This window comes from Petromyzon marinus, chromosome 19 (genome assembly GCF_048934315.1).
Source record: "Petromyzon marinus isolate PM22_M1 ecotype Great Lakes invasive population chromosome 19, UKy_Petmar_22M1.pri1.0, whole genome shotgun sequence".
NCBI classification, from domain to species: domain Eukaryota; kingdom Metazoa; phylum Chordata; class Hyperoartia; order Petromyzontiformes; family Petromyzontidae; genus Petromyzon; species Petromyzon marinus.
The window spans coordinates 5644092-5671561 of NC_133685.1; the positions used below are offsets into that span (position 1 = coordinate 5644092).

The 27470-nt window shown below is 41.8% G+C and overlaps 1 protein-coding gene across 3 annotated transcripts in view; it reads left to right on the forward strand.

The window, feature by feature from the left end:
- Positions 1-8015: 8015 nt before the first annotated feature.
- The window catches only part of LOC116943899 (integrin alpha-8-like), a 59112-nt gene continuing 39657 nt past the window's right edge, over positions 8016-27470 (forward strand). Inside the window, exons 1-4 of one of the 3 annotated variants that reach the window (XM_032957227.2) lie at positions 8016-8328; positions 17871-17939; positions 18569-18794; positions 24477-24604. In XM_032957227.2, the coding sequence (XP_032813118.1) occupies positions 18610-18794; positions 24477-24604 (313 nt within the window). In that variant the 5' untranslated portion in view covers positions 8016-8328; positions 17871-17939; positions 18569-18609. Of the gene's footprint in view, positions 8329-17335; positions 17940-18550; positions 18795-24476; positions 24605-27470 lie in introns of those variants that run through there. The other 2 variants (XM_032957226.2, XM_076068095.1) reach the window with 2 other exon arrangements.

Genomic DNA, 27470 nt, shown 5'->3' on the forward strand with positions numbered 1-27470 from the left:
CATCATGGCCCATGCACCTCCTACGTACATCGTGCTCATTTTTATGCTAATTCCTTTGTCAAGCGTTTTGCTTCCTCCCACACAGCTTAAAGGACGCGACCTGGGCTTGGCTGTTTTCACTCCAACGCTGTCCTCATGACAGCACGGTCCCTTCACCTGATGAAGGCCACTTGTGTTGTGGCCGAAACGTCGTGATTTTTGTTGTTTTATTTTTTACCTACGTGACTTTACCGAATAGAACCAAAGAGTACAAATTAGATGGTAAAAATGTGGGCACATATAAAGAATGCATTCAAGAATCCATTTTTTTTTAGATATTAAAACAATTGACTAATATGTTTTAATGTAAACGATACAGAGAACGACATGAACAATACAAATGAGATGGCAAAGGTCTATTCAATAAAATGTGATTCTTGAATGGCATCACGGTCACAAGTTGCGACAGATCGCTGCATCAGCGGGTTCGGGGGTGAGCCGTGACACCCACTGGTCATTGGCTTTCTTGTAGAGGTTGTACTGCACATGTACGTTTGAGTGCCATATTTCATCAAAGGACGTTATTATTGCAGCTCAAAAAACACACACTGTGATTTAATAGTGTGGCTGTATGGTACTAACAAAAAATTATCCGTAAATAATTGTCCAATATTTCTCACTGCGAGATCAAAGTATCCAGCTCCGGCTCGTATAATGCAAACGTTTATTGAGAAAAAATGATTTGGAAAAGTTTTGCTTGCACTTTAGGACTTAAGCGAGGAGTGCAATATTTTCTTGAAAGTTCACATAATTCCGTTTAAAACCTAGCTTCAAACTTTAAGCAAATACCTGTGCCTTTGCTCATAAAAAAGCAAAAAGTTAATGTACATTTGGTCATACTGCTCTAATTTATTGTGCCTAGCTGCTGTAACATTTTAAAACATCACTCATAAACAGAGGCCTGGCAAGTACAATGCGTGGATGCAGACCGCTGTATAAAACGCACAACAAAGTTATTACGCTCTGTTGACATCTGCCCAATGAAGCCGTATCACGCATTGGCACTGAACCACGATGCCTTGGTGTCGTAGTTGCACATCTACGTGTACTAAGTTATAAATTGCAGCCCTTTATCAATCCACAGCCGGATAAAGGCCTTCCCATGCCAAGTCAGTCATGGGGGTTGCTTGACCATACCAAACCACACTGGTCAATGCAGGTTGGTGAAGGTTCAGGATACAAGTTCAAAATAGACCGGTTCACATTTCAGTTGCCACTGATATTAGCCGTGGTGATGAATCAAACTCAGGGCACCTCTCCACCTAGTATTGTATATAAATAAACTCACGTGCTTTTGTGGATAAATATGGGTAATACAATACATAAATAAACCTAACTTTTTTCATCTTCACATAAACAAAAACATGTTTTAGTTGATTGGCCTATTGGTCTTCAAGATTTGTGTTTTTTTTAAGGTGCACGGTTTGCTTAACAAGACTGGTTGCTGTAGAAACTCAACAGGTCAAATATGTTTCAGCTGGTTTAACACAAGTTGGGAAGTAAAGAAGCTGATAGCCTTACATTTATTTAAGTTTTACGTAACAATTTTCATGATGACGATGCCCCAGTCATTCGAGAATTTATCAAAATTTAGGGCCACAGTTCAGTTGTTTTTGTTTTGTTAAGTTATTTAATATTGTTGTCTTTCATTTATACACGTTCATACCATCAGTGTAAATGTAATGCTAGTATTCTTGGTTCTTTCGGTAAACTCACATTGAAGGGAAACAATAAAATAATAAATATATATATTAAACAATAAAATTCTCACGACGTTTCGACTGCAACACAAGCAGTCATCATCAGGTGTGAAAACCAACGGCAAGAACATTTGAAACTTTACCGAAAGAACCAAGAATATGAATCACTGCAGTCACGAAAGCTTTAAATCAAAAATGTAATGCTAGTGTTTCATTTGCACGATTCTTATGCACGTGACTTGATCCATGGACAGCGAGCCTTTTGCATCGACGTTAATCAATGGATCGATATACTTACTGTACCATCGTGACAACACCAAGCAGAGAGCATGTCCACTGAATCCCTCAATACACTTTTTGCACAGTTCATTTGCGAGGGGTGGAATTAATGTGGGGGCAATAACCGGTCTGCCAGTTTGCCCGGAGGCTTATTGGCATTCCTTGCGTAGTTTCTAACCTGATCAATGCTTCGGTCTGCACAACTCTGCGAGCAAGTCAGCACAAGCACTTCCCGGTGCGCACCAAGTCAAACTTTTTTCACACGTTGCAGAGCCAGACAACAACAATACGTTGCAAGTCATTTTTTAAAAAGTGATTACACTGTAAATTAACATAATTGTTAATATTATGAGACTCTTTTTGTGGATGATGCATGAGCTGCAAGAAGAGAAGCTGCAACTCGTTTTACAAATACATTCAGAAGCTGCCTGCGCCGTTTTTAAGGACTGTTACAAAATAGATATAGGCATTTCGATTTAAAGCTTTCGTGACTGCAAGGATTAATCTTCTTTGGTTCTTTCGGTAAAGTCACGTAGAATGAGAATAAAATAATAAAATAAAATAACACAATAAAAAATTCTCACGAGGTTTCGGCCACAACAGAAGTAGCTTTCTTCAACACAAGTAGCCTTCTGAAAAAGGCTACTTGTGGCCGAAACGTCGTGAGAATTTTATTGTCTTATTTTATTTTATTATTTTATTCTCATTCTACATGACTTTACCGAAAGAACCAAAGAAGATAGATATAGGCATTTTACCAAGAATATGTTGTGCAGCCTGTGTGACTTTGCTTATCTTGAAGTCACATTGCCACCAGACACACTGGGGTCCCCTAACTTCCAGTGAAAACATTGGCTGATGTGCAACGTCGATGAGGAATTCGAAAGAGACAGCTGGTCTGGCCGCGTGTGATTAATGTTTGAAAAGGCCCCTCCCTAAGTAGTGTGCGTTCACTCCTGGCTCAAACATAGCTGATGCAGTAATAAACCCGGGCAAAGATGCACGCGAGTATATTTCATAGTAGACAATTTCTGCAACGGCACAGTTTTTGGGGCCAGAACTTTCTTCAATAAAAGTGCCGTACAATGGGGGGGGGGGGGGGGGTATGTGACATTGTGGACAATGAGCACAGTCACACTCTTAAGCTTTAGCTTATTTAATTAATTTAGCATTGACTCTTGTGTACGATATGATGGATAGTAAAAACAAAATTGTGAGTAAATGTGCATATTCTCCAAATGTGTACCCGGTGTGACACCACGCACATGTAACGTAAGGGGGATTATAAGACGCACCCCCCAGCTTTTGCTTTAAAATACACGGGGAGGATGAGTCTTATAATGTGGATAGTGCGGCAATACTGGTAAGTATTACACTAGAGCAGTGGTCCTTAACCTGGATTGCACACACACACACACACCCCAGGGGTGTGAGACATGGCCAAAATGTTTTGAAGATAAATAATCGTAACACAAATTAAGCACGGGCAGGTAAGCACAACTACTTAGTTTCATCAAAGCTATGTCTTTATTAACATTATACATATTTTAACGGTTGAGAACCAAAGGGTTTCAAGGCTGCAGTAAGGGTTAAGAATCACTGCACTATAGGATGTCATCATTAATACTGTATGTTTTTTTAAAACCCATTCCGATGCCCGTGCCACGTAAAAAGACTATTGTAATTGCAATTTCCATCTCCTGACCATATGGTTGCAGACCTTTATCAACCAATCACATAGAATGTAAAGGTCACAGCAGGGTTCAACCGTTGACCTGACACTCACTAGGGGCTCAAAGTGCAACATTCTTAGATCTGGGCCTCTGGTTTTACTCAGTGAAGGCACTGTTTTTGCACATCAGGACACTTGGTTTTATCACCCTCCAGCATTCTCCCTAACCCTTCACACTCTCTCACTCCCTCTATAGCCCCCCCCACCTTCCAAAAAGCAATGTCCTGCCCCAATGCCCCTTATTCCCCTTTGATTTCACATCGTGCTGGCTAAGAGGTCACTCACTCCTTGTCAAGTGCAGCGCGTGCTGCTTCAAGCCTCCATTTCAGCAGCACGTGGCTGCATTTGCTGCCGCTCTGCCCATGGTCGAAAAAGGCCCCTCGGAAGAGCTGTGCATGCATGTGTGTGTCTTTGTGGCGCTCCGGTTAGCGCACTGCGCTACGAACACAGCGCACTCCGAGTTCGATTCCTGCTCATGGCCAACAACCAGTGACGATTATCTGAACCGTTAATGGGCCTCCCATAGGTCGATTCAGCCTCAAATGAGTACCTGGTGCGGTGTGTAAACTTCGCCACTAGGGAGACAAAGGTGGCCGGGCGCGGGGTAGGCCACCCACGCCCCTCGTGTGCCGTGCCGGCCTTCATAGGTGCTCGCTGACAGTACCTGCCGCAACAATTTGTTAAAGGCTATACCGGGGATCGTTATACGTGTGTACGTGTGTTTGCCATTGCAACAGCTGTGTGAGACTTTGGCCAAGCCTCAACCACATTTGAGGCATGGTTTATGTGTGTATGATAGGGTTGTGTACATTGCAGCGGTGAGCAGGACTGTGGTCAGAACTTGGTGACCCGAGTTGGATACCTGGCCACAGATAGCATCACTGGACAGATTCCGTGTTACCAACATTCACTAACCCGCATTAACCAGCATGTTGAAGTATGGTAAAAAAAAAACTAATGTGGCTCAGACGGTGTTGATAAGCCTTTATCCAGTGTAGTGGCTAGAAAAGAGACTGGTTATAATTATTTTTTGTAGAAATACTCATAGGCTAAGTCACTCGGTAAGGACAATATGGTACAGTCTATTCCCCCAGATAACTAACTTCTATCATGTTTAAAAGAGCTTTGGTTTAATAATAAAATAAAAATGCAACACATTCTTCAGGATCAAATAATATGCCCAAATGTTTGATTTTGTGTGCTAACCCTTATCCTGCTGTTTGAGTATGATGCAATAGATGTACAATTCGAACCAGGAGAAATAGCTTCTTTTTTTTAAGTGGAAATGTATGTGTTACAGTAGTTGAGGAACTTGCTGATTCCCAATACAGCATTGCTCCTCTTGCACGTGCTTCTGCAGCAGCATCCTTAAAGCCGACTGTGATGGAACTCCTCACGTGTCATCATCGTCCGTCTTTATCAATCCATTGTTGGATGAAGGCCTCCCCAAGCCATTGCCGTCACGTTTCAAATTTCGAATTATTAAAATGTATTCATTGCATTAAAACATCAATGTATACAGAAACATAGGGTGTATAAATGGCTATTCTGTTTGCAAGCACAACATGATTATTTGTTTAAGGGATATCAACATATTCTTAGTTTTTTTGGTAAAGTCACGTTGAAGGGAAGAAAAAAACTATTGACATATATGGCACTTATTTCAATACACAAGTGAATTAGACACCCAGTAACTGCTGGTGAATGAACAGTGACGTCGATTACGACTAAAAGTGATGCTGTCACCACCATTGTACTCTTGTGTGACCTCTCAACTCTGAAAGGTGCTCGCAAACAGTACCTGGGTCTTCGAGTTTGCGCAGGAAAATTGTGATTTTGTCTGTTGTGTATGTACTTTGCTGATGGGTGTGAGCATACATCACGTGAAAATAAAAATACGTTTCCAAAGATGTGAAATTTTTCCTGACTATAACAGCGTAGGCACCAACAATTGCACAACTCTCATCAACGTGCTGCCATTATGTCAACTGTTGGTAGGGGCCTTTCCTAATCATCCTAAGTAAGAGGACAAACACCAAATAAGCCTCACACAACTAAAACAAACAAGTATTACCCAGTATTCCAATTCAGACTTTTGCTTAGGCCGTGAAGACGTTGTACTGTTTTCAATACTTTAAACGCGTTCAACTGTTTTAGGGTTGTACCGCGTATTGTCCGGCATGTTGCGCTCCATGTGCTATACCCTTCTTCAGGAACCTTAACGTTACCTGAAGACCTCCCAGCGCGTAGAGTGAAACATCGGACATGATATCGTATAACGCGCGGCACGACCTGAAAACACATTGGAGAGCTGTAAAAACCTCTACGGTTAGGTAGCATTCAAGGTTATTTCACCTTAAAAGTTCATAGTGTATTGGACGGTAAAGTTAATTGACTTTCACGATCATTAAACATTTGGAAAGCCTACTTTTGAACCTAATAGTAATAAGTGTACATTGTTTTGTGAAATAAAATAAAACAAAACCCCCTAAGAGTGGATGTGAGACAACTATATTTGTACTCAGATAAATATTTGTATTGCATATTTACAAATCTAAATCGTAGTTTGGGAGCGGTGACGCACATCTGTGAACCAGCACTTTGGAGGTGAAGTTTGGTGAATTGCACGGAGATCTGTAAAGTTGCCAAACCCCACCGAAGTCTACTGCAAGGTGCCCAGGAGATGGCAGAACGAGTGGAAATAATCCATCGATGCAGAGCTTTGAACGGTTTTCTCCTTGTACGTGTGGGGTTGTTCCCAGGCACTGTTTTCCGGTTTGCTCCCACACCCATTGAATGGCTTGGCACAAACATCCCAATGCAGTACCCTCTTGAACGGAAGTTTTTGGAACTCAATGAGCATTTCCTGGATACACGAAAGGGCATCGTTATTACACTTTTATATACGTATAACTAATTTACGTTGGTTGACACACGAGGTCTCCCTTGCCTGGCTTTTGCACCTGGTTATAAATAAAGTTAATGCATGTACTTAAAGTTTGGCATGTCATGGTTTAATATTTTATGACATGTAAAAAAATATTTAATGTTATCAAGAACGGCATTGATACTGTGTTATGTCTTTTTAGCATTGCTTGCAGATGTAGCATGGATTGAAGCAATACAAAGTATGTCCAACATTTTTTAGGGAAAAAAAATACAAGCTTTAAGTAAGATAATTACTTGGCGATACTGTACTGCATCGGCAGCGATCCGCAAGCACAAATAACACAACAAAATTGACACATTGGAATAACACTGCTTAAAATGAAAAGTTGATAATGCGTGATGTAAACCGGGAATGAGCCTTATTCATAGCACATCATGGTGTAACGTGCAGTAGTCTTTAACGTTTATTCACTGTACCTCTCTGGCCTCTCTATTCATAAGCTATGAAGAAAGGGCGTTTTCCTGAAATGTCACCCTTTATATAGTCTTCCTTTTAAGGCAGTGTTATTGACGAATGTTTTGGGGGTTTTTAAATTATTATTATTTAAGAGAACAGTGATGGTGAAGCGTTCACCTTTTCGAGACGTGAATTAAACATAACCATAATCTCTACACTTAACACCTATTGCATCACCGGGACGCAGAAGTTGCCCACTCACTGCCTTTCACGGGCTATTTAAATTGGCAGCTTCCCTTAACGATGTCCCTCGGGCTCAGCACGCAGTTTTCTACACAGATACGGGTTGCACGGAACGCATGATAATTACTTGGGAGCTACAGAATTCCCGGAATGTGGGTACTTTAAAAGAGATTAATAATAGCAACGTGTTTCAACGTTTTGCACGAAACAGAGCTGTAAACAAGTACTTTTTGTTCAGACGTGGTGTTTGTGTGCGCGCGTGCGTGTGTGTGTATACTATGGGGAGCGGTGGTGTAGTGGTTAGCGCGCTGCGCTATGAACCCGGCGACTCGGGTTCGATTCCCGGCCACGACCAGTGACGATTATCTGAACCGGTCCTGGGCCTCCCCTAGGCCGACTCAGCCTCAAATGAATACCCGGTGTGATGTGTAAACATTGCCACTGGGGAGACAAAGGCGGTCGGGAGTGGTGCTGACCACCCACCCCCTCGTGTACCGTTCCGGCCTTCATAGGTGCTACTTGCTAACAACACTTGCCCCTACAGTCTGTTAAGGCTATACGGGGGATCTTTGTCTTTGGTTGTCTTTGGTTGCCAGCGCGTGCCTGCATGTGAATGTGCGTGCGGCATTAGCGCTGTTTTTTGTGTGTATGCGGATTAGGTGCGGGCGTGCCACTCACCATGCTGAGCGTTTCCTGAGCATCTTGCCAGCACCGAAGGCTCTTGGACGAGTAAAGTGAACGTCGTTGCACTCTTCACAGCGAAGAAGCGAACATTTCTTCAAGTGTTGAAGACAATTATCACTTGATAATACAGTTTAAGCACTCAGTTATGCTCGAGTGCTGTCATCCGTTCAGACCTCTAAAGCTGCGCTTATACGTTTGCCTTGCTTTCATTTGTACAGACTCCAGCGTATGGAATTTTGAGTCTTATCCCCCGTTTCAACACAAGCATCGTTCGTTTGTACGGCAAAGTTCAACAATATACTACGGTATTGTATACACAATTAGCTGTTGGTGTTACAACCCTCAATCCAATGCATGGCGAAGTCAATGAAGCGATGCCCTGGACAGTACTGCTAAAGCGAAACTTACATTGAAGATACGCTGCAAAGTATTATCTGTATTTTGATTTAGCGTGCTGATCTTAAAGGTGCATTGAAAAATTTGATACTCCGACTGATGCTTCTGTTGTGGAGTAACTCATGCAGCCAGCTATGGCTCTCGGGTTTGGTGTTACATGTTATTTATGTAGCTTATTGTAAAAAAAAACGGTCACAGTCCCTATGATCACTGTTACAATTCAATGATGGCTTTATTTTTTGGTGATTTCGAAAACGTTTTTCTTGTGGTTGTAGACTGATGGCCTTAATCTAAGTTTTTCTTGTGGTTGTTGTTGTTGTTTGACTTGCATCCCACTGGGATTTTTGCACACAGCGTTGGTGTACGGTGCCTTTTCAGGAATATTTTGCTGTTTTTTTCATGGATTTTCTGTTTGCACAGTCACATCGTCACTTTAAGATGTTTTCTTGTTCGTGTTTTTGTTTGTTGTGGTTGCACCCGATTCGAGAGCAGAATGGCTCACATGGCTATACCAAATAAATAAACAAACTAAATAAAAATACAAACCGTACTCTGGTTAAAACCAAACGTGTAGTAATGATAATAATAATTGAATGTGCTTTGTCAATCCACTGCTGGATGAAAGCATCCTCCACGCCGTGTCCGGTCATCTATGACAGCTCCCATGATAGGAAGGCTTTACTATGGGGTTTGGATATCGCTCGCCACGAATGTTAGCCGTGGCAATAATTACAACTCGGGTGGATGAATTAACAGGGGCAGTGGACTAACTGCTGCACCGCCGCTCCCCAAATTCGAAAGTTTACTGTGGAATTACAAAGAAATTACCTCCAATGAACCAGGTTGTAGCTGTCCTACGTAGAACACATAATCCATTTGGCTTCCACCCCAGTAATCCCCAAAAATGTGTTCTCGCAATAAGTTCATACCAAACCTAAGCAGTGTGGTGGTATTTTCCTGCAGTATTGTATTGCACACCAACGTTAATCGTTTTAACATTTCAGAGCCCTTTATCAATCCACGACCGGATGAAGGCCTCACCATGGGGCTTGTTTGGCCATACTTCACCACGCTGGTCGGTGAGGGTTGATGAAGGTGGAGCCCAGGACCATTTGAGTCATCACTCGACAGTGATGTCAGCCTTGGCCAGGAATTGAACTGGCCCTGTGTTCTTATGACAGTGCGCTCTAACCAATCCGCTAACTGCTCCAACCCCTTACTATCTACACGTGACCACAATAAAAAAATAACACCATTACAGCCCCATTGTCAAGCCATTGCTGAGTGAAGGGCTCCAATGCCTTTTGGTAATGACCTTTGACCTCACTTCAGCACACTGGTCCAATACAGGTTGGTGGATTGAGAGGGGGGTGCAGGTTCAGATATCACTCGCCACTGATGTTAGTCATGGCCACAGGGCTATGCGTTAACCACTGCACCTCCGCTCTCCCCCCAACTGTACCCATGCCATGTGAATAAGCAGTGGCACAGCTTATTCAAGTACAACATTTACGTCCGTTTAAAAAAAATATCGTATGTATAATTTCAAAAAATGACATGCCACTAGACTTGAAATGTTAATAACTCAAAAAGTATCGATAAGTGCAGCTGGCAATCCTGATAATGACCTACTCAAGCCTTATCACTTCCGTCAGTAACCACACACACACAAGCGTCACGGTGTATTTAAATGACCGAGTAAACATTTCCATTTCAGACAACCCACACACACAGATTGGTGCTAAAAAATGTTGTCAGCCACACATCTGCACCCAAACAAACAAAAATATAATTCAACAGAATATTTTTCCACATATTTTGTAGTCGATTGACAAACTCAAAACATATTCTTGGTTCTTTCGGTAAAGTCACGTAGAAGGGAAACAATTTTCTTGCTGTGGTTTTCACACCTGATGATGATTGCTTGTGTTGCAGTCGAAACGTCGTGAGAATTTTATTGTTTTATATTTTTATTATTTTATTGTTTCCCTTCTACGTGACTTTACCGAAAGAACCAAGAATATGAATCCCTGCAGTCACGAAAGCTTTAAATCAAAACTCAAAACAGGTTGTGCTTTGCCATTACGTGAACTGTAGCCACTCAATGTGCATTCATCAAAGTACGCATGGGAGGCTTTACATTAGCGTCGCAGTTTAGCTCCTACAGTTGAAACAAAGGACCAGTTTGGCTTTTATTTATTTAGGTCACCTGGTGGCCCCAAATCACTTCTACACGTGCACTGAAATCTTACCTGTCTCCTATATGGCTGTCGACGAGACGTCCTTAGGTCTTAGCTAGAAGGTATACTGTACATATAAGCATCATGCATTTATATCACTGAACAATAACTAAAACTGCAGAGACCTTCTAATTATACAGACGTAAACTTTGCTTACAATTTAAAACATAACCAGTACAGAATGCGCACATTAAGACGCTTTTTAAGGGCTCCTTTTGGAATTTATCCAGGGGAATTGTTAAGCTAACTTGGTAAGACGGACTGCATGTACATCACTCTAATGCACCTTGTCATGCTCTGCCTTCACCAACACAGCAAAAGGGGTCGTTTGGGAACAACTATTTCGTTATTTTTCGATTTGAAGCTTTCGTGACTGCAAGGATTCATCTTCTTTGGTTCTTTCGGTAAAGTCACGTAGAATGAGAATAAAATAATAAATTGATAAAATAAAATAACACAATAATATTCTCACGACGTTTCGGCCACAACACAAGCGGCCTTCATCAGGTGAAGGGACGAGACTGTCCTCCAGACAGCGCTGTCCTCCAGACAGTCTCATCCCTTCACCTGATGAAGGCCGCTTGTGTTGTGGCCGAAACGTCGTGAGAATATTGTGTTATTTTATTTTATCAATTTATTATTTTATTCTCATTCTACGTGACTTTACCGAAAGAACCAAAGAAGGTTATTTCGTTATTCTTTGGGAACTTCGAGAAGATGCTCTTAGCTTGGCTGTAACTATCACTCCGCTACTTCTGACACATTCACACTGAATCTTAAGACTCCCTCAAACATGGTCTGGTGAGACTTAGGAAACGCAGTGACTCATGGTTCTTAAAATACATTGGGTTGTGAAGGCATTTTCTTTGTTTTCTTAAACTATTTGTTAGTACGGTGTTTTATTATTATTCACATGTGCGTGTCTTAGCTCATGCACACGATGACTTTCTGCTTAATGTCTCACCACTAATTCCTTCCTGCACGCCACCTATTATGTGCTTTTGTAGGAGAGCAGAATCTTCTGTTTTGCAATGGAATACAAAAATTCCATGACTGTAGTTTAATCGTGATTTAGTAAAAACTACATGTTCCAACAATGATAATTTATGCATGTCACAACCGGAGGTCAAGAGTTTACTTTCAATATAAACCTGTATCACTAGCCTTTTGCCCGTCCAAGGACGGGTGTATTGCAATGAATCTGAAACTTGCAAGCAAAAATCAGACCGGGACGTGATAGTCATTGCATCCATTCGTGTGCAATTTGTAAGGGCGCGGTGACACAGACCTATTTCATTTTAAGGTTATAATACCTTGTTCATCACGACGTCCTTTTTACTTTGATGTCTCAACAACAGCGTTTCGGAGATCACGTGACGTGAGGGTTCTGCCTTTGTAGTGAGGGTTGTCAGTTGACGCCGAGGAGGGGGGAGGAGGCGCCTCGGCCCCCCCACGTGGAGTGAAGTTTGCCGCTAATTATTATTAATGAAGGGGGGGGGTGTCCATTTGGAGGACGTCACCTTATACTGATTATTAACGAGGGGGGGCTGTTCGATGTGGAGTGACGTTACCTACTCATGATTATTAATGAGGAGGGAGGGTGCTCCATGTGGAGTGACGTCACCTGCTCATGATTATTAATGCGGAGAGTGGTCCATGTGGAGTGACGTCACCTGTTCATGATTATTCATGAGGGGGGCTGGTCGACGTGGAGTGACGTCACGAGCGTTGCACACACACATTGGCTCATTATATAGTAGGTAATAATGGGGGGGGGGTGTCCATGTGGAGTGACGTCACTCGCGCATGATTATTAGTGGGGGGAGTATTCCATATTGAGTGACGTCACCCGCTCATGATTATTAATGAGGAGGGGTGGGGGTGGTCATTTGGAGGACGTCACCTGCTGATGAATATTAATGAGGGGAGCTGGTCGATGTGGAGTGACGTCACGAGCGTTCAGGACAGACATTCTTGGGTGATTATAGTAGGTATTTGTAAAATAATGTGGCCGAAGGAAATCTGGATACAGATAATCGTACTGCTGAAGATTGTCGCAATGTGTTAATGTTGCAAATGGCAGTGCTGTGTACAGGGTGGTCTAGATGTCCTGTGATCCCCAATCATGTGTGCATTAACCACAATACTTGTGGTCAAAATGCAAACAAAAAACACTATGATAACATATGCATTGTCCTTGAAACTGATTGGTCCACACCAGAGACGTCTTTCTATTGAACCGTCTCTGGTGTTGGCCATTCAATTTCAAAGACAATGCATATGTTATCAGAGTTTGTTTTGTTTGCATTTTGACCACAAGTATTGTGGTTAATGCACACATGATTCCTTGAAAAAAGGTTTCAGTTTTGTTGCCAGAAAAGAGGGGAAAAACCCTATTATATTTTGGTACTGCCAAAGGAGGTCTAATGATGAGATAAGCCACTTCGTTGAGCTTCCATTTGTGGCCAGGTTACTTCTGAAAAAGAGCTTATATAGCTCAGAGGGCCTTTTCTGGTAAAATAAAAAATAGTTTCAAATAAAAATACTTTATAGTTTTTATAGTTAATTCTCCAAAACTTTAAATAGTTTTAAAGTGAGGTTTATTTACAACAGAAATGAACATGCAAAGGAAAAAAATGTCTGGGGTCAATTAATTGAGGGTCACAAGACATTTAGACCACCCTGTACAGCTCAGCAGATGGCAGGCGTGGCGAGGCAGGGCATGGAGTGGGGGAGCGAGACAGCGTCCTGCTTAGTCAGCACTCTTGCGGGCCATGAGTCAGTGTCCTGGAATCCCACATTCCATCACCGCACCGTCCCAACATGTTCTTTATCTTTACCAAGTGCCTATTCGGAGTACATCGTGTCTGCATAGACATCACTGCAGCCAACACGACAACAGTAAGAGGGTACTGTACTGAACGTTCATGTTACATTTATCACAAAGCACGTCCATACAATATGAACCCTTAGTCATTCCACACTTAACCTTTGCTCAAGGGGAGGATGGCTCCTTCTCTGAAGCTGATATCATTGCCTGGTATTCCCTTCCTCTGGTTGACTGCACAACTGTGAACCCTTCCCCTTGTTCAAGCCCAGGCTCAAATAATTTTCGACAGCAATTGACTATTTCTCAATTCGTTTGCGCCTCTAATATAATCTAAATTCCCTCTCTAGCCTTTGTCATTTTAACCCGCTTTCCCTGCTCTAAGATAGTATTTTAAACACCGATCTTCAAACTATATACACGTGCCTCCCCCCCCCATATTTTCACTCAAAGCTGTATTATCCTTTGATTTAAAGCTTTCGTGACTGCAGGGATTCATATTCTTGGTTCTTTTTGGTAAAATCACGTAGAAGGGAAACAATAAAATAAAAAATATATATAAAACAATAAATTATCACGACGTTTCGACTGCAACACAAGCAATCATCATCAGGTGTGTATTATCCTGCTATGTCCTCTTCTTGATAGGCAGGTACAGTAAATCCCAATACTAAAACATAATTTTTTTAATACGTTTTCAATGTCGTGTGTAGAGCTAGAGGGACATGTTAATGCTAAGCATGTCTCTTTCTGAGGTTAGTAACAGCTGTCATGGTATTCACAGACATTGCAGCCTTTGAGCATCTTGATTGATGCTCACCGTGATTGTGTTTGAAGTCTTAACACCCTTTATTGAGTGCTGTAAGGCTGTGTAAACAAAGAGCGAAGCACTGCCAGTACAATCACCAAACTTAATAACCGGGCTACAGTCTACATTATAGACTGCCAGTACACTCACCAAACTTAATAACCGGGCTACAGCCTACAGTATAGACTGCCAGTACACTCACCAAACGTAATAACCGGCTACAGTCTACATTATAGACTGCCAGTACACTCACCAAACAATAACCGGGCTACATTTTTTATTTAAAGCTTTCGTGACTGCAGGGATTCATATTCTTGGTTCTTTCGGTAAAGTCACGTAGAAGGGAAACAATAAAATAATACAAATATAAAACAATAACATTCTCACGACGTTTCGACTGCAACACAAGCAATCATCATCAGGTGTGAAAACCACAGCAAGAAAAAAGAAAATTAGAAAAATTTCTTGCTGTGGTTTTCACATCTGATGATGATTGCTTGTGTTGCAGTCGAAATGTCGTGAGTATTTTATTGTTTTATATTTGTATTATTTTATTGTTTCCCTTCTACGTGACTTTACCGAAAGAACCAAGAACCGGGCTACAGTCTACATTATCGACTGCCAGTACACTCACCAAACTTAATCACCGGGCTACAGTCTACATTATAGACTGCCAGTACACTCACCAAACTTAATAACCGGGCTACAGTCTACATTATAGACTGCCAGTACACTCACCAAACAATAACCGGGCTACAGTCTACATTATAGACTGCCAGTACACTCACCAAACTTAATAACCGGGCTACAGTCTATATTATAGACTGCCAGTACACTCACCAAACTTAATAACCGGGCTACAGTCTACATTATTGACTGCCAGTACACTCACTCTGATTAAGTACCAGGCTACAGTCTACATGGATGTTTTTTTTTATAATTTTGTATTAACTTTATTATTATTTTTCTAAGCACGTGTTTAAGAACATCACACCTACTGGTGAATAAGAGCGAGGTATAAAGGTTAGACGCAGTAAAGTATTTTAATGGTTATACCATAGTTGATCTGCACAGTTCGCGCGTGGTGGGATAAAGTGTGGCTACTATTTTCAGAGACGTCTGACTAGCATGGAAGAGTAGGCAAAATACCATTCAGAGGGGCTAGCCTTGATCTCTTTCTAGTGGAAGCCCTTCCGCCAGCATTGGCTGCACCATTGACCAACTTTTGTTATGTTAAACACTAAAAAGCTTTTTACCACTTTTTACAGCGTCGTCTATTATGAACAATATGTCCATGTAGCCATACACCCATGCAGATTGTAACGGTTAACACTCGTGGGCCATTCTCTATTTACTACTGGATGAAGCGCTCGTAATGCTTGGCACCATGGGCTGTGGTTATGTTCAGGCACGACCCATAATTGTGTCCTGATTATTATTTAGAAATTGTGGAATGTGATATTACCATCCACATTTTCTTAAAACAAGACTACAGTGCGAAACTACACTATGCTAACAAGGAGTGGCTATTCCGGTTAGAGCCAGTTTTAAACGAATGCTTTGGTTTGTTAACATAGACTGCCACTACAAGTGATTGGGGTCGAGACACCTTAAAACCCATGTCTGCTCATTTGTGAGTCACAGGACATAAAATCGTCACCGGAAAACAGAGGCCTGAAATGGTTTACGTAATGTGGGCAATGCCACATGCAGTGCTGCACGACTGGTGAGTCTGCTGGTTCACAAAGACATGCGGGCGCTTTTTAAAACCTTCCAGACAGGTGCTCTTAATGTTTTATCAAAGGAAACCATCAGTAACCACCCTATTTCTAGTGGCTTCCGGTGCCTATATTAAAATACGGTACAAATACTAGCAGTGTAAATGTACTTAAAAATCGTCTTTTTCTTTGTTGCAATAAACAAGTCAACGTGTGGCCAAATGGCCTATTCGCAAAGTAATACTAAATACAAATGTAATACATATTACGAAAGAATAACAAAAAATACTTGTGCCCACATAATTAGGTGCAGAGAAATGCCTTTTCACCACGTGATACTATATGGCTGGCACTTTTGGCAGATCTTATTATCCGTGCCCACGACAATAAGTCCTGATCTTGGCTTAAAGCTTTCGTGACTGCAGGAATTCATATTCTTTGGGTCTTTCGGTAAAGTCACGTAGATAGAAAAAAATATTAAAAAATAAAATAATAAAAATAAAGTTAATGAAAAATAATAATTAAAAAAAATCACGACGTTTCGATCGCAACACAAGCAATCGTCATCAGAAGAAAAAAGTAGAGGGGGAAAGCCTGCCGATGCAGGCTGTTTTAAAGTTTTGAAATGGGTGTAGCCCAAGGGCCATAAACGAAGTGAACGGGGCCAGTGATGTTTCCCCAAGTGACGATGTTTTTATTACACACAGCACCAGATACTCATTTGAGGCTGAGTCGACCTAGGGAAGACCCAGGACCGGTTCAGATAATCCGTCAGCGGATGTTGGTGACTGTGAAGCGGAAAATCGAACTTAGCGCAGTGCTAAGGGGCCGTCCATAAATGACGTCACGCACCTTGGGGGGGTGGGGGGTCAGACATTTGTGACGATGTGTGACGAGGAGGGGGGGGGGGGTGAGAAATGTGACGTCACATCAAAATGCGCAACTTTTAATAAATATAGACAACACGTTCTACTAAATTAAATAGCCTTTTTATTAAATGTTTTCTCCTACAGCATCAGAGTGCAGCGCCACATTAAATACGCACTTACAATGACAATAGTTTAAAGCGATTTGAAGCATGTTTTATTTTCAAAATGTAAATATGATTTTGTGGGGGGGGGGGGCAGAGCTTTGTGACGTCATATTTGGGAGGGGTCTGACTTTTTCTGACGCCGTGTGACGAAGGTGGTGGGGGGGGGTCAAAAAATCCCCCAAAACCACGTGACGTCATTTATGGACGGCCCCTAAACGCAACACCACCGTTCCAACCCCAACCCACGCACAAAGATAAAGATCCCCCGTATAGCCTTAACAAGAGTGGCAAGGGGCAATCTCCACAGGCAGCGAGCCGCAACACTCGGCCAAGTTGCCACTCCACGCCAACAACGCACTCCCTTCTCCCCTCTCTCTCCCCTCTTCTCTCGCCTCCTCTCCTCCCTCTTCTCCTCTCTCTCGCTCTCTCGCAAGTTTCGCTCCACCCCACTGCCCCACCACCGGGTCCCCTCTCCCCCCATTCGCCCGGGGCCCCCGTGTCCTGCCCGATCCTCTTCCGCGGAGCGCGTTTCCCTCCGCCTCTCTCGTCTCGTCTCTTCTCTCCGCCTTCTGTTTGTGTCCAGCAAAGGCGAACTTCGCTTTCGATACCAGGGAACTGGCTGGGTTAGCCCCTCTTTTTACCCACCCCACACGAGTCTTCTTCTGCCTTCTCCGACTATCGTCTTTGTTGTTGTTGATGTCTTGGCCACCACCGAGTCAAGCTACGTGGTCTGGAGGCGAGCAGAAAGAGGAGCAAGCTCCGAAAGCAGTCTCGGTTTGCGTGCGAAACTTTGTTTGATGAGAGTTTCATGTCGTCGGAGCCCAGGGGAATCTGAACCGCGGACGGACGAGCGAGCCTTTGGCGGGTCGGTCAGCGAAATAATTATACTTTGCGGTAAGTGCGCGAAGTTACTGTACGGGAACATTGATTTTGTTTGTGCTTAGTTTAACAGGGTAGTTAGTGCACACGCACACTCAGCCGATGCTCACAGCGTTAAGGAACACGCGAAGTGTAAAGTTTACGCATCGTTTTGCCACACTGTAGGATTGTTACTGGTGGTATGTTGTGGTACGTTAATCATTAGACCGTAGAGAGACACACACACACGCGCACTCAGTTCTGATTAGTTTGGGATACGTACGTTTACATGTGATGGACATATTTGTACTAGGACGTACACACAATGCCGTGTAAATGACACGATACTAAATCAGGCACGCGTGTGTTAAATTACAGATCTGTATGTACAGATAGCATAGAGACTGGCACAGACACACACACACCAACTACACGTCTAACATATCGACACACACAGAGTGTAAGGTTTATACAGACACACTTGTGTAAAAAAAACACACACATTGTACCGTTGTAAACCCATCACCGTAGACACGGTCTATAACAGAGACTGTTGCACGCGACATTGCATGCCTAAACCTATTGACCACACACACACACGCACACAACCCATAGACACGGCCCATCCACAGACACGGACCAAAAAACGGACATCGTCTTCACAGGTTCGCCATCCCCGACCAGTGGGTAAAGAGGGGGGTTCACGATGGCTCCAGGCTGTTCGACGGATGTGATCGGGGTGCGTTTGGTCATCTCTCTGGTCCACCTGATGATGGTCGTGAAGTCGACGAGCGCCTTCAATCTGGATGCTACTCGAGTCAATGTCCTCTCGGGTCCAGCTGACAGCTACTTTGGCTATGCGGTGGACTTCTACCTGCCAGCTTCTGACAGGTAAGCAAGCCATCGATGGGTGGGTGCGTGGGCTGACCTGTTGTTGTTGTTTTAAATTCGGTAGTTTTAGAATTTTGATCGAGTATTGTATTTGGCCGCAATAATTGTCCACACGATGGATGACAAGCCACTTCGTTGAGCTTATGCCATTTGTGGCCAGGTCGCTTCTGAAAAAAAAATAACTACGGTATACATAGTTCAGTGGGTCTTGGCAAAATAAATTAATTGACAGTTCAGTTTAGGCGTGCGCGAGTCGCCATACCAATCTGCAATGCTCGAAATTATCACGATGATGTTGGCAGTCTGGACACAGAGTAACAACATGCAGTAGACTCCCACAAACAAAGTCGTAGGTTCGATTCGTGCGCCTATTCATAAACCCCCCTACAGTTGCTCAGCAAGGTCTCGTGTGGTGAGTTAAAGCGTGGGTACCCGTGGTAGAGTTGTGGGTGTCCCCTTTGGGTTCCCCTTTCAGATGAGGCCCTTCCACCAGCAGTGACGCGAGCAAGGCCACTTTCATTGCCGCACCTTTAGCTCTTTGACGCGTGGTTGTGTTGCCACCGTTATTAATTTATCTGACCAAAATATTTAACCCAGTACTCCGGCCCACCAAACAGCACTTTAACGTGGTTCAAAGAGGCATGCAGAGAGATGCATTCCTAGAATTACTCTTAAGCGTCAGCCTTGGGTTGATCGTGGCACATGATGACGATGACGACGAGAAAACCCAGCACGGGCAAAACATTTTGTTTTCACAGTTGTCTGCTTGTGCCACGTTCGCTGCGTGCTTGTGTGATTTAACCTCTTGTGATGTTGGAGCATATGTTGAGGTGTCCCCATCATTCATTGAGGCTGGCGTGGTAATTACCACTTGCCAGATCTCGTTAGAGGATTAAAGGGCACGGTGTGGCACATGAACACTCTCCCAACATAAAAAAACTCAAGAAAATTGGCTAAACATCCCAATGCAGGGCCCTCCCCGATAAAGAAATGATATACAGTACAGTGAAGATTTCCCAAATAAAATTACACTTTTAAAATTATCATGGTAAACAATTGGTACGATTATGTAGAGAGTGTTCAGTAAAATAAAGACAAGTGTTTCAGAAAGTGAAAGTTGATATTTCAAAGGGCAAGTTGAAAGACATTTTAATACAATTTGTTTTCAATTGTACACGGTCTTCAAATATAATTTGCTTTATATTTCTAGTTTTTTCGGTAAAGTCACGTTGAAGGGAAACAACAACTCAAACGACCGTTTGAGTTATGGTCGAAACGTCGTGAGAATTTTTTATTGTTTTATATATATTTTATTATTTTGTTGTTTCCCTTCAACGTGACTTTACCGAAAAAACTAAGAATATGAATTACTGCAGTCACGAAAGCTTTAAATCAAAATATAATTAGCTTTATAATTTGATTTCTTTATTGAGGTTACCTTTTCTCCATTGTCTCTCTCTAAAATAAGACTTGTTTTTCTCCAAATAATCTTTCACTTGGTTTTAAATAAAATACTTTTACAGTATTGATGAATATTTCTGTTGTATCTGATATTTCAAATGGAATACAGGTAGTGCCGTTAAGTTGGTGTGAGCTTCATCAGAAATGAGTAATTATTCCATCCACCGGTAGTTAACCGCAGTGAACACGCACTCATACATTTTAGTGGCGGTGGTTCGTTATAACGTTTCTGTCCACATGCCAGAATATCTGTGCACATTTGAGTGACAGGACCATTTTCCACATCTAGAAAAAATACACAAGCTCGAACAAGGGAGAGAACAAGCGAGTTCTAGATACAGTACTCGACTTCAGCATTTGAATAAGTGTGTTAAGAGTAATGCGTTAGAAAATAGTACAGTATAGTAGTACTGAGGGGCCGCTTAGGGCTTCTGATTTTCTTTTGTCACACTGTTAAGGGTGCAATGTAATATTTGTTGAACTGGATAAACACAATTATGTTATTGCCCTGCCTGCCTTATATTGATTGCGTCTCAATTTCCTACCACAATTGTAAGTGCCATTACAATACTTTTAGGTTTGACACAGTACTTTCCAGTTATCCATTGTTACTGCGTTGGTTATTGTGTTACATCAGTGATAATTCTTAAAATAGGTTGAAAATACCGGTGGGTTGCTAAGTGTCTGAATCAAACGGGTGTTTTGTCTGCTACTTCTGGGATGCGTGGCCACTAAAGAAGTGTTTATTTTGCGTATTATGCACAGCTTTGTGGAAACATGTCAAATGACTGGTGGTGACATTTTTGTTGATATTTTTTCTGCACACAAGAAGCACTTTTCCGTCCACGCGTAGACCTAACGATGTTACTGTGCATGTGCCATATATGACCTTTTTAGTTCTCACAGTTTTTTGCACTGCTGTAACATCATGATTTTGTGAAAAGTTTTTGTGGCTTGTCTCTTTAAGCCATATGTAAACTTTGTTTTTGCCATTGTCCAGATGATACCCACAACTCCCAGAGTGGCTGGTGTGCTCGCAGGTGGCTTTAAACAACAAAAAACCAAAGCCTAATCGAAATATTGATTCAATGAGAGAGAGACGCTTGTGGCTTTTGCTTAGAAAGTGTCACTCGAATGAGCATTATTATTTCCTGAATTAGGAGCTCTTGTATATATGAATCGTTCTGGTGAGCACGCACCCTCATCCGATACTCTTAATTCTTAATCCGAGAGCCGACCAGCTTGGCTGCATCTTGACATTTGAGAGAAAATCTTACATATTCTTGGTTCTTTCGGTAAAGTCACGTAGAAGGGAAATCACAAAATAAAATATAATAAAATTATCACGACGTTTCGGCCACAACGCAAGCAGCCGTCCTCAGGTGAAGAACAGAGCTGTAGGACGCTGTCTTTCCGCGTCTTAATCAGGATGCTGTCTTTCCGACAGCTCTGTTCTTCACCTGAGGACGGCTGCTTGCGTTGTGGCCGAAACGTCGTGAGAATTTTATTACGCTTTATTTGTATTATTTTATTATTTCCCTTCTACGTGATTTTACCGAAAGAACCAAGAATATGAATCCCTGCAGTCACGAAAGCTTTTAATCTAAAAGAAAATCTTACGTTCGGTGACAAAGATGGGCAGCTATAATAACATTGACGTTTTTACATGATTTGATAAATTTGCCCATATGACAGTTTGAGGCAGAGTACTCCCACGCCTACGTGAATATCAAGTTGGGCTTCGTTGTCTTTGCGTTTGTACACGTTTTTCTTCAAAGATTGTGTTTCTTAAAAGGGAAGCATCCACACACTATACACTGTTTTAAAAATGTGCGCGTGTAATTAAGTGCACAATCTGGATACTCCACTGTACCGTTTATCTGCATTTATTTACGAAACCACTTAGAAGATACAGACAGGATGTATGTAAATGTAGACACTTCTTTCTCTCACCGTATGTAGCTAATCAGAGGTGCGGGATATTCCACCACTGGTGAACCATTCCCTTAGAAGAACACCGTTACCAGGTCTGCCCTGGAAAACACAACACATTTCAATACTCTTCTTGTGGTCTGGCATGCTACAAGCACGTACACTGTAGGTTGTTTATACTGTACTCATGAAAACCGATGTGGTTCGTGTAAACAATCTCATAACTTATTGTTGCTGTGCTGCCAAACTTTGAATTGAGTGCAGAAATCAAGAATGTTGTACTTTTCTATTAACTGGAAAACTTGTCTACAACTCAAGTGTCTGTTGTGGTGTTGTATCCCTTAAACCACCATGAATGTTGTCATTTTTATGCAGATACATTAGAGTTAATTAAAAATAATTATTAAGCTTATACTGTTCATAAAAAAAATATCCACGTGGTTTTCATTACTGTGCTGTTCTGCTATGTTACTCATTAATCAACGTAAGAGTTCATTAAGAAAATATTAATGGCGAGGTCACCGTAATATATTTGCATGTAATGATAGCCAGCCATGAAGATTGAGACATTTCAATTTGAAAGGTAGCACAAACACTATACAGCACTGGTGTATATATAAAACATTTTTAAAGAGCCCTTTATTAATCCACTGCAGGATTAAGACCTCAAACTATGTTGATAATATGGTCCGAAAGAACCAAAGAGTATGTTGATAATAGTGGTTGTTGCACCGTACGTCACCGGGTTAGTCTGTGAGTTGGGGAGTGTAGGGAGGGTGCCCATGACCGCTTCGTATGTACGTATATGTATGTCCATATACCTCTGGCCACAAATGTTTATCCAGGAATCAAACTCAGATTACCAAGCACGTTCATTGAGCAGGGCGTGAGCCACTATGCAGGCCTCAACTCCCTACTTTCTATACTTTCTAATAGAGCAATATCTTTTTTAATAGCTACGATTTGGCCATGAAGGTCATGGTGGTCGCATAATTTGTGATTTTTAATACATTCCTTGAAAGCTTGGAAACACAGGCACATTAGATTAGGCCAGGGGCCCTGGCAAACCATGATCATTCGGCCCATGGAGATGCGTAGAGAGCGACACGGAGGTGTACGCACAGACATGGAGAGACACTCGCACACACGTGGAGATGTGGAGAAATGCATTTGGGAGATATTGAGAGAGATATGGAGATGCACACAGACACAGAGAAAGAAAAATACAGATATGCAGAAACATATATGTACGCACGAAGGATTTTGAAGGGGTGGGTTGATTATTGATACTACAGGACTGAGCCCCCAACACTTGTCATGGTGAAAGTTTGATTGTGTGGTTAGGAAGACGCCCAGCCACCTGTTTCCTGCTCAGTTGCCACCAACACATGTACCAGCTGAAGTGATCTGAGGATGCTTTCATTGGGTGGAGAATGTCTACACATGTTGGGAAATATATGACCTCTGAGATGAGACGTCATTCCCAAATTATTTACTCTGGAAAATTCTCAAGAAACTGGAATAAGAAAAGTGGCATTAGGATATGTCTGCAGTACTTACACGGTAGTATCTATTTTTTATTATTATTATCACAGTTGCACAGCAGTTCCAAAGGCCCGAAATGCCGTTAGCCATCAACAAACAGAACCATTGTAGGTATATTACGGACGAATGCATACGTTTGAATTGAGCAAAATATATTAGAACTTGGGGAAAAGAAACTAACGGGTGGGAATTCCATTTTTATGCCTGAAGGGTTGTAGGTTATGGGTGTTTTACACTGATTAGACAGTGGACAGAGGTGCCAATTGGTGCAGTAACGTCAACTTTGGATATAATACTCATTGTGCACTCTCGTGAAATAAAATTAACACAATAAAAAGTGAAATAATATTATGCATCTGTTATTGTTGTCTTACATATTTGTGAGTATGCACAGCATATAGCATAGTTTTTTTTGTTATCCTGAATTTCTACAAAGGCATTCTACAAAGCACACACAGTATTTTCATTGGTGAAACATTGTCTAAATGAAATGAAATATGCTAAATAAGCAATTGATGGTAATGTGTAATCTCAGTAAGCTAAGAATACACCTATGTGCCTTATATCTTGGGCAAAATCCTTGGTTTTCCTGCTCATGAAGTGTGGATGATGGTACAGAGGTGAGTGGCTGTAGGTACGCCTGCAAACACCTTTGGGTGCCACAACAACGGGGCTTCGACATGGAGCGAATACCAAATATACAAATAATCTGATTTGTCGCTTACGTACGTCTCCATTGTTCAGCGTGAGTGTCGTCATCGGAGCTCCCAGGGCAAACACCACCCAGCCCGGAGTGGTAGAAGGCGGCGCCGTCTACAATTGCCCGTGGGCAGGAGATGCTGATTGCACCACAGTCAAATTCGACACCAAAGGTAAATGCGGAGACGATGTGTGTCGTCTCCGTGCTCGGCTGCTCTGCGGATTTAGGGTGTCTGGCATCATCATCATTACAATCATCAGCTTCATGATGGATGAAGGCCTCTCCCCATGTCATCATCGTCTTTCACGGTCCCACGATGCCACAATCTGTCTCTCTTTTGTGCATGAGTTGACCTTATCGCTGTGGCGATGCTCCTCCTGGATGTGTTCGGTTCCTTGGTTGTCCTTTCCATCACCAGTTTCGTTCATCGGCCTTCATCCCTTCAAGGGACGTGTCCTGTCCTAGCCTATTTTTTTTAAAAATCAGAATCATAACCTTTAATTATACTGGAGGAATCTCGTGAACTATGAAGCTCTTTTTCACATATGCCCAGTTATGGCATTTATGTAACAATGTGATGTCTCTACTTTTGCACAACTGAGTTGTAAACTCTCCATGGGCTTGGGAGCCCTCATGTTCCCGGCATAGGGCCCCTTGGCAAATTGTAAAGTAACTGTATCCTACAGGCAAATCTCAAAGGGCATCTTGAGAGACTATTGTTATTTAAATGCTTTATTAAGCCAAAACCAAACCCCCAACTTAGGTTAATAATTAGACGCAGTATTGTACTTAGTATGGTGGGAATCAACTACCGTATTATCGGGGATCTATGCACTTTTCCCTCCTGTATTTGAAATGGAAAGTGTGAGGTAAGGCTTATAATGCAGACAAAGTGGTAATTCCTCAAGATTACACACTGTCTCTGTTTACCTTTATATATATGGTGCATATTTTGTTCGAGTAAAGTTCACTCCTACCCATTCACTCCCACCCGTTGTACTGGAATTGCGTTTATTTACAATTGTACAAGTTTCGTGTGCGTGCATGCGTGCCAGCGTACGTTTTTTAAAAAAAACATACAATATATTTACGGTGCAGTAAAACCAAATGATAAAATGCACAAACAGTATGTGAACACTGCCATTGCAGCTCAGTTTGTCCATGTTTCTGTTCATTGTTTGAGAATGCATTTTCAAATGTGATGGCTTTAGGAGCCGAGTACCCGCTCCTGCTTATCACGAATGTAGTCTGGAAGTAATCACTAACAGCCCATGTTCGCTCAGAGCGAGAGAGAGCGAGAGGGAGCGCGCGTGGGTACCGTGCGGATGTTGTTACGTGCGTGGGAGTAATGCCAAACTAGTTTGCACAGACGTGTTATGCAGTACAGAAATTGTAACCGGATGCCAAGGTTTTTAAAGTGGCAGCACTATCTGTGAAGAAATAATGAGTGCAATGCATTTATGCTTACAGCTTAAATAGCGGCCTTGTGAGTCTTAAAGAACAAACTTTTAAAATGGGTTGTTAAAGCCGTAAAAAAAAACCACATTCTTTGTTTTTGTTAAGTCATGGCAGTGTAAAGAGTGGGTGCAGTTTTCCCGAAAGCAAAAAACAACGGGATTTTTTTTTTGCGCGCGTGTGAAAATTGTATTTTGCGGTTCAGCAGCAACGATAAGCACACGCGATGATGTAAAAACGTATTGTAAAACGTATCCGAGTTTGTCTCTTTGTACGTGGCTTCGTTGATGTTTATCGGTCGCACGTGAGCCCATCCCATATTTCTTCTCGGAATGTAGAAAAGACAGGGAGATATGAGAATGGATGTGTGGTAGTGGAGGGGAAGACAAGGGGCGGGGGGGTGGGTGAAGCGAGTCCTGTTTAGGAAAAATACATTTAAGTGTGTGCTTTATACAAACGTGTACACTGAACTGTTTTTGTGACGAGTGTATTTTTCTAGATTTTGCCTACAGTTGATAATTTAAAAAAGTAATTTTAGTCTGTTTATTTTTACAAACAATCCTTTTTAAATTATAAAATATAAAGCTTTTTTTATTTTTTACAAATAATGCTTTATATTCTTGGTTCTTTCGGTAAAGTCATGTAGAAGGGAAACAATAAAATATTTTTTATTATTTTATTGTTTCCCTTCTACGTAACTTTACCGAAAGAACCAAGAATATGAATCCCTGCAGTCACGAAAGCTTTAAGTAAAAAAAAACATTTCTTTAGTTTATGGTAATGTCTCAGATATTCATTATATTATTGAAGCAATCCATCTCAGTGGATTAGATCTTTACTGGGTTTGTTTTCTTTTATCTATGTAACATTCCTAAACAGAAGGAAATGGTTTCTCCACAATCTCCCATGGAAATACGCTCCGCTGATCGAGCACGCTAAGCAAATTGAATTGCCAAAGTGTGGTTGTTTTGAAAATGGTCTTCCTTACTTGACAGATGTTCTTTGTAGAAATGACTGATGCGTGTGTGTGATGAGTCTGAATTCTCAAACGTTACTAACATTGTAGAATTAAATATTTACTTTTACAGTTGCGTTGTAAAGTCGGTAATTATCACTGGGTGGCACAGTGGTTAGAGTGCATGACTCACAATTAGAAGGTTTCGAGTTAAAATCTCATTTGGGGGTTGAATCATCCCAACATAGTCACTGAAATGATTGCCATTTGACAGTGGTTCTCCTATGCACTGAGTGGCTTCCCGCAACAGAAATATGACATTTCTGGCACTGATTTAGGGCTATAAGCAGAAGATGATTGCAACCACACACTATTTTTTAGTGTGGTGCCACACCACACACTAACCCACTTTCAATAATCCACACCGACCAGTGCGGTGAAGTACGGTATAACAACCCCTATGACTTACACAAGACGTGTGTAGGCTTTCATCCAAGAGTGGATTGACAAAGGTCTGTCCATTATTCATAATTATAATATATCACATTTAAGATAAATGTCCAGTGAACAATTAGTGGTCACTAAATGTCATGTTGCATGTTGCTCTTATGTAATACACTTTTCTGAG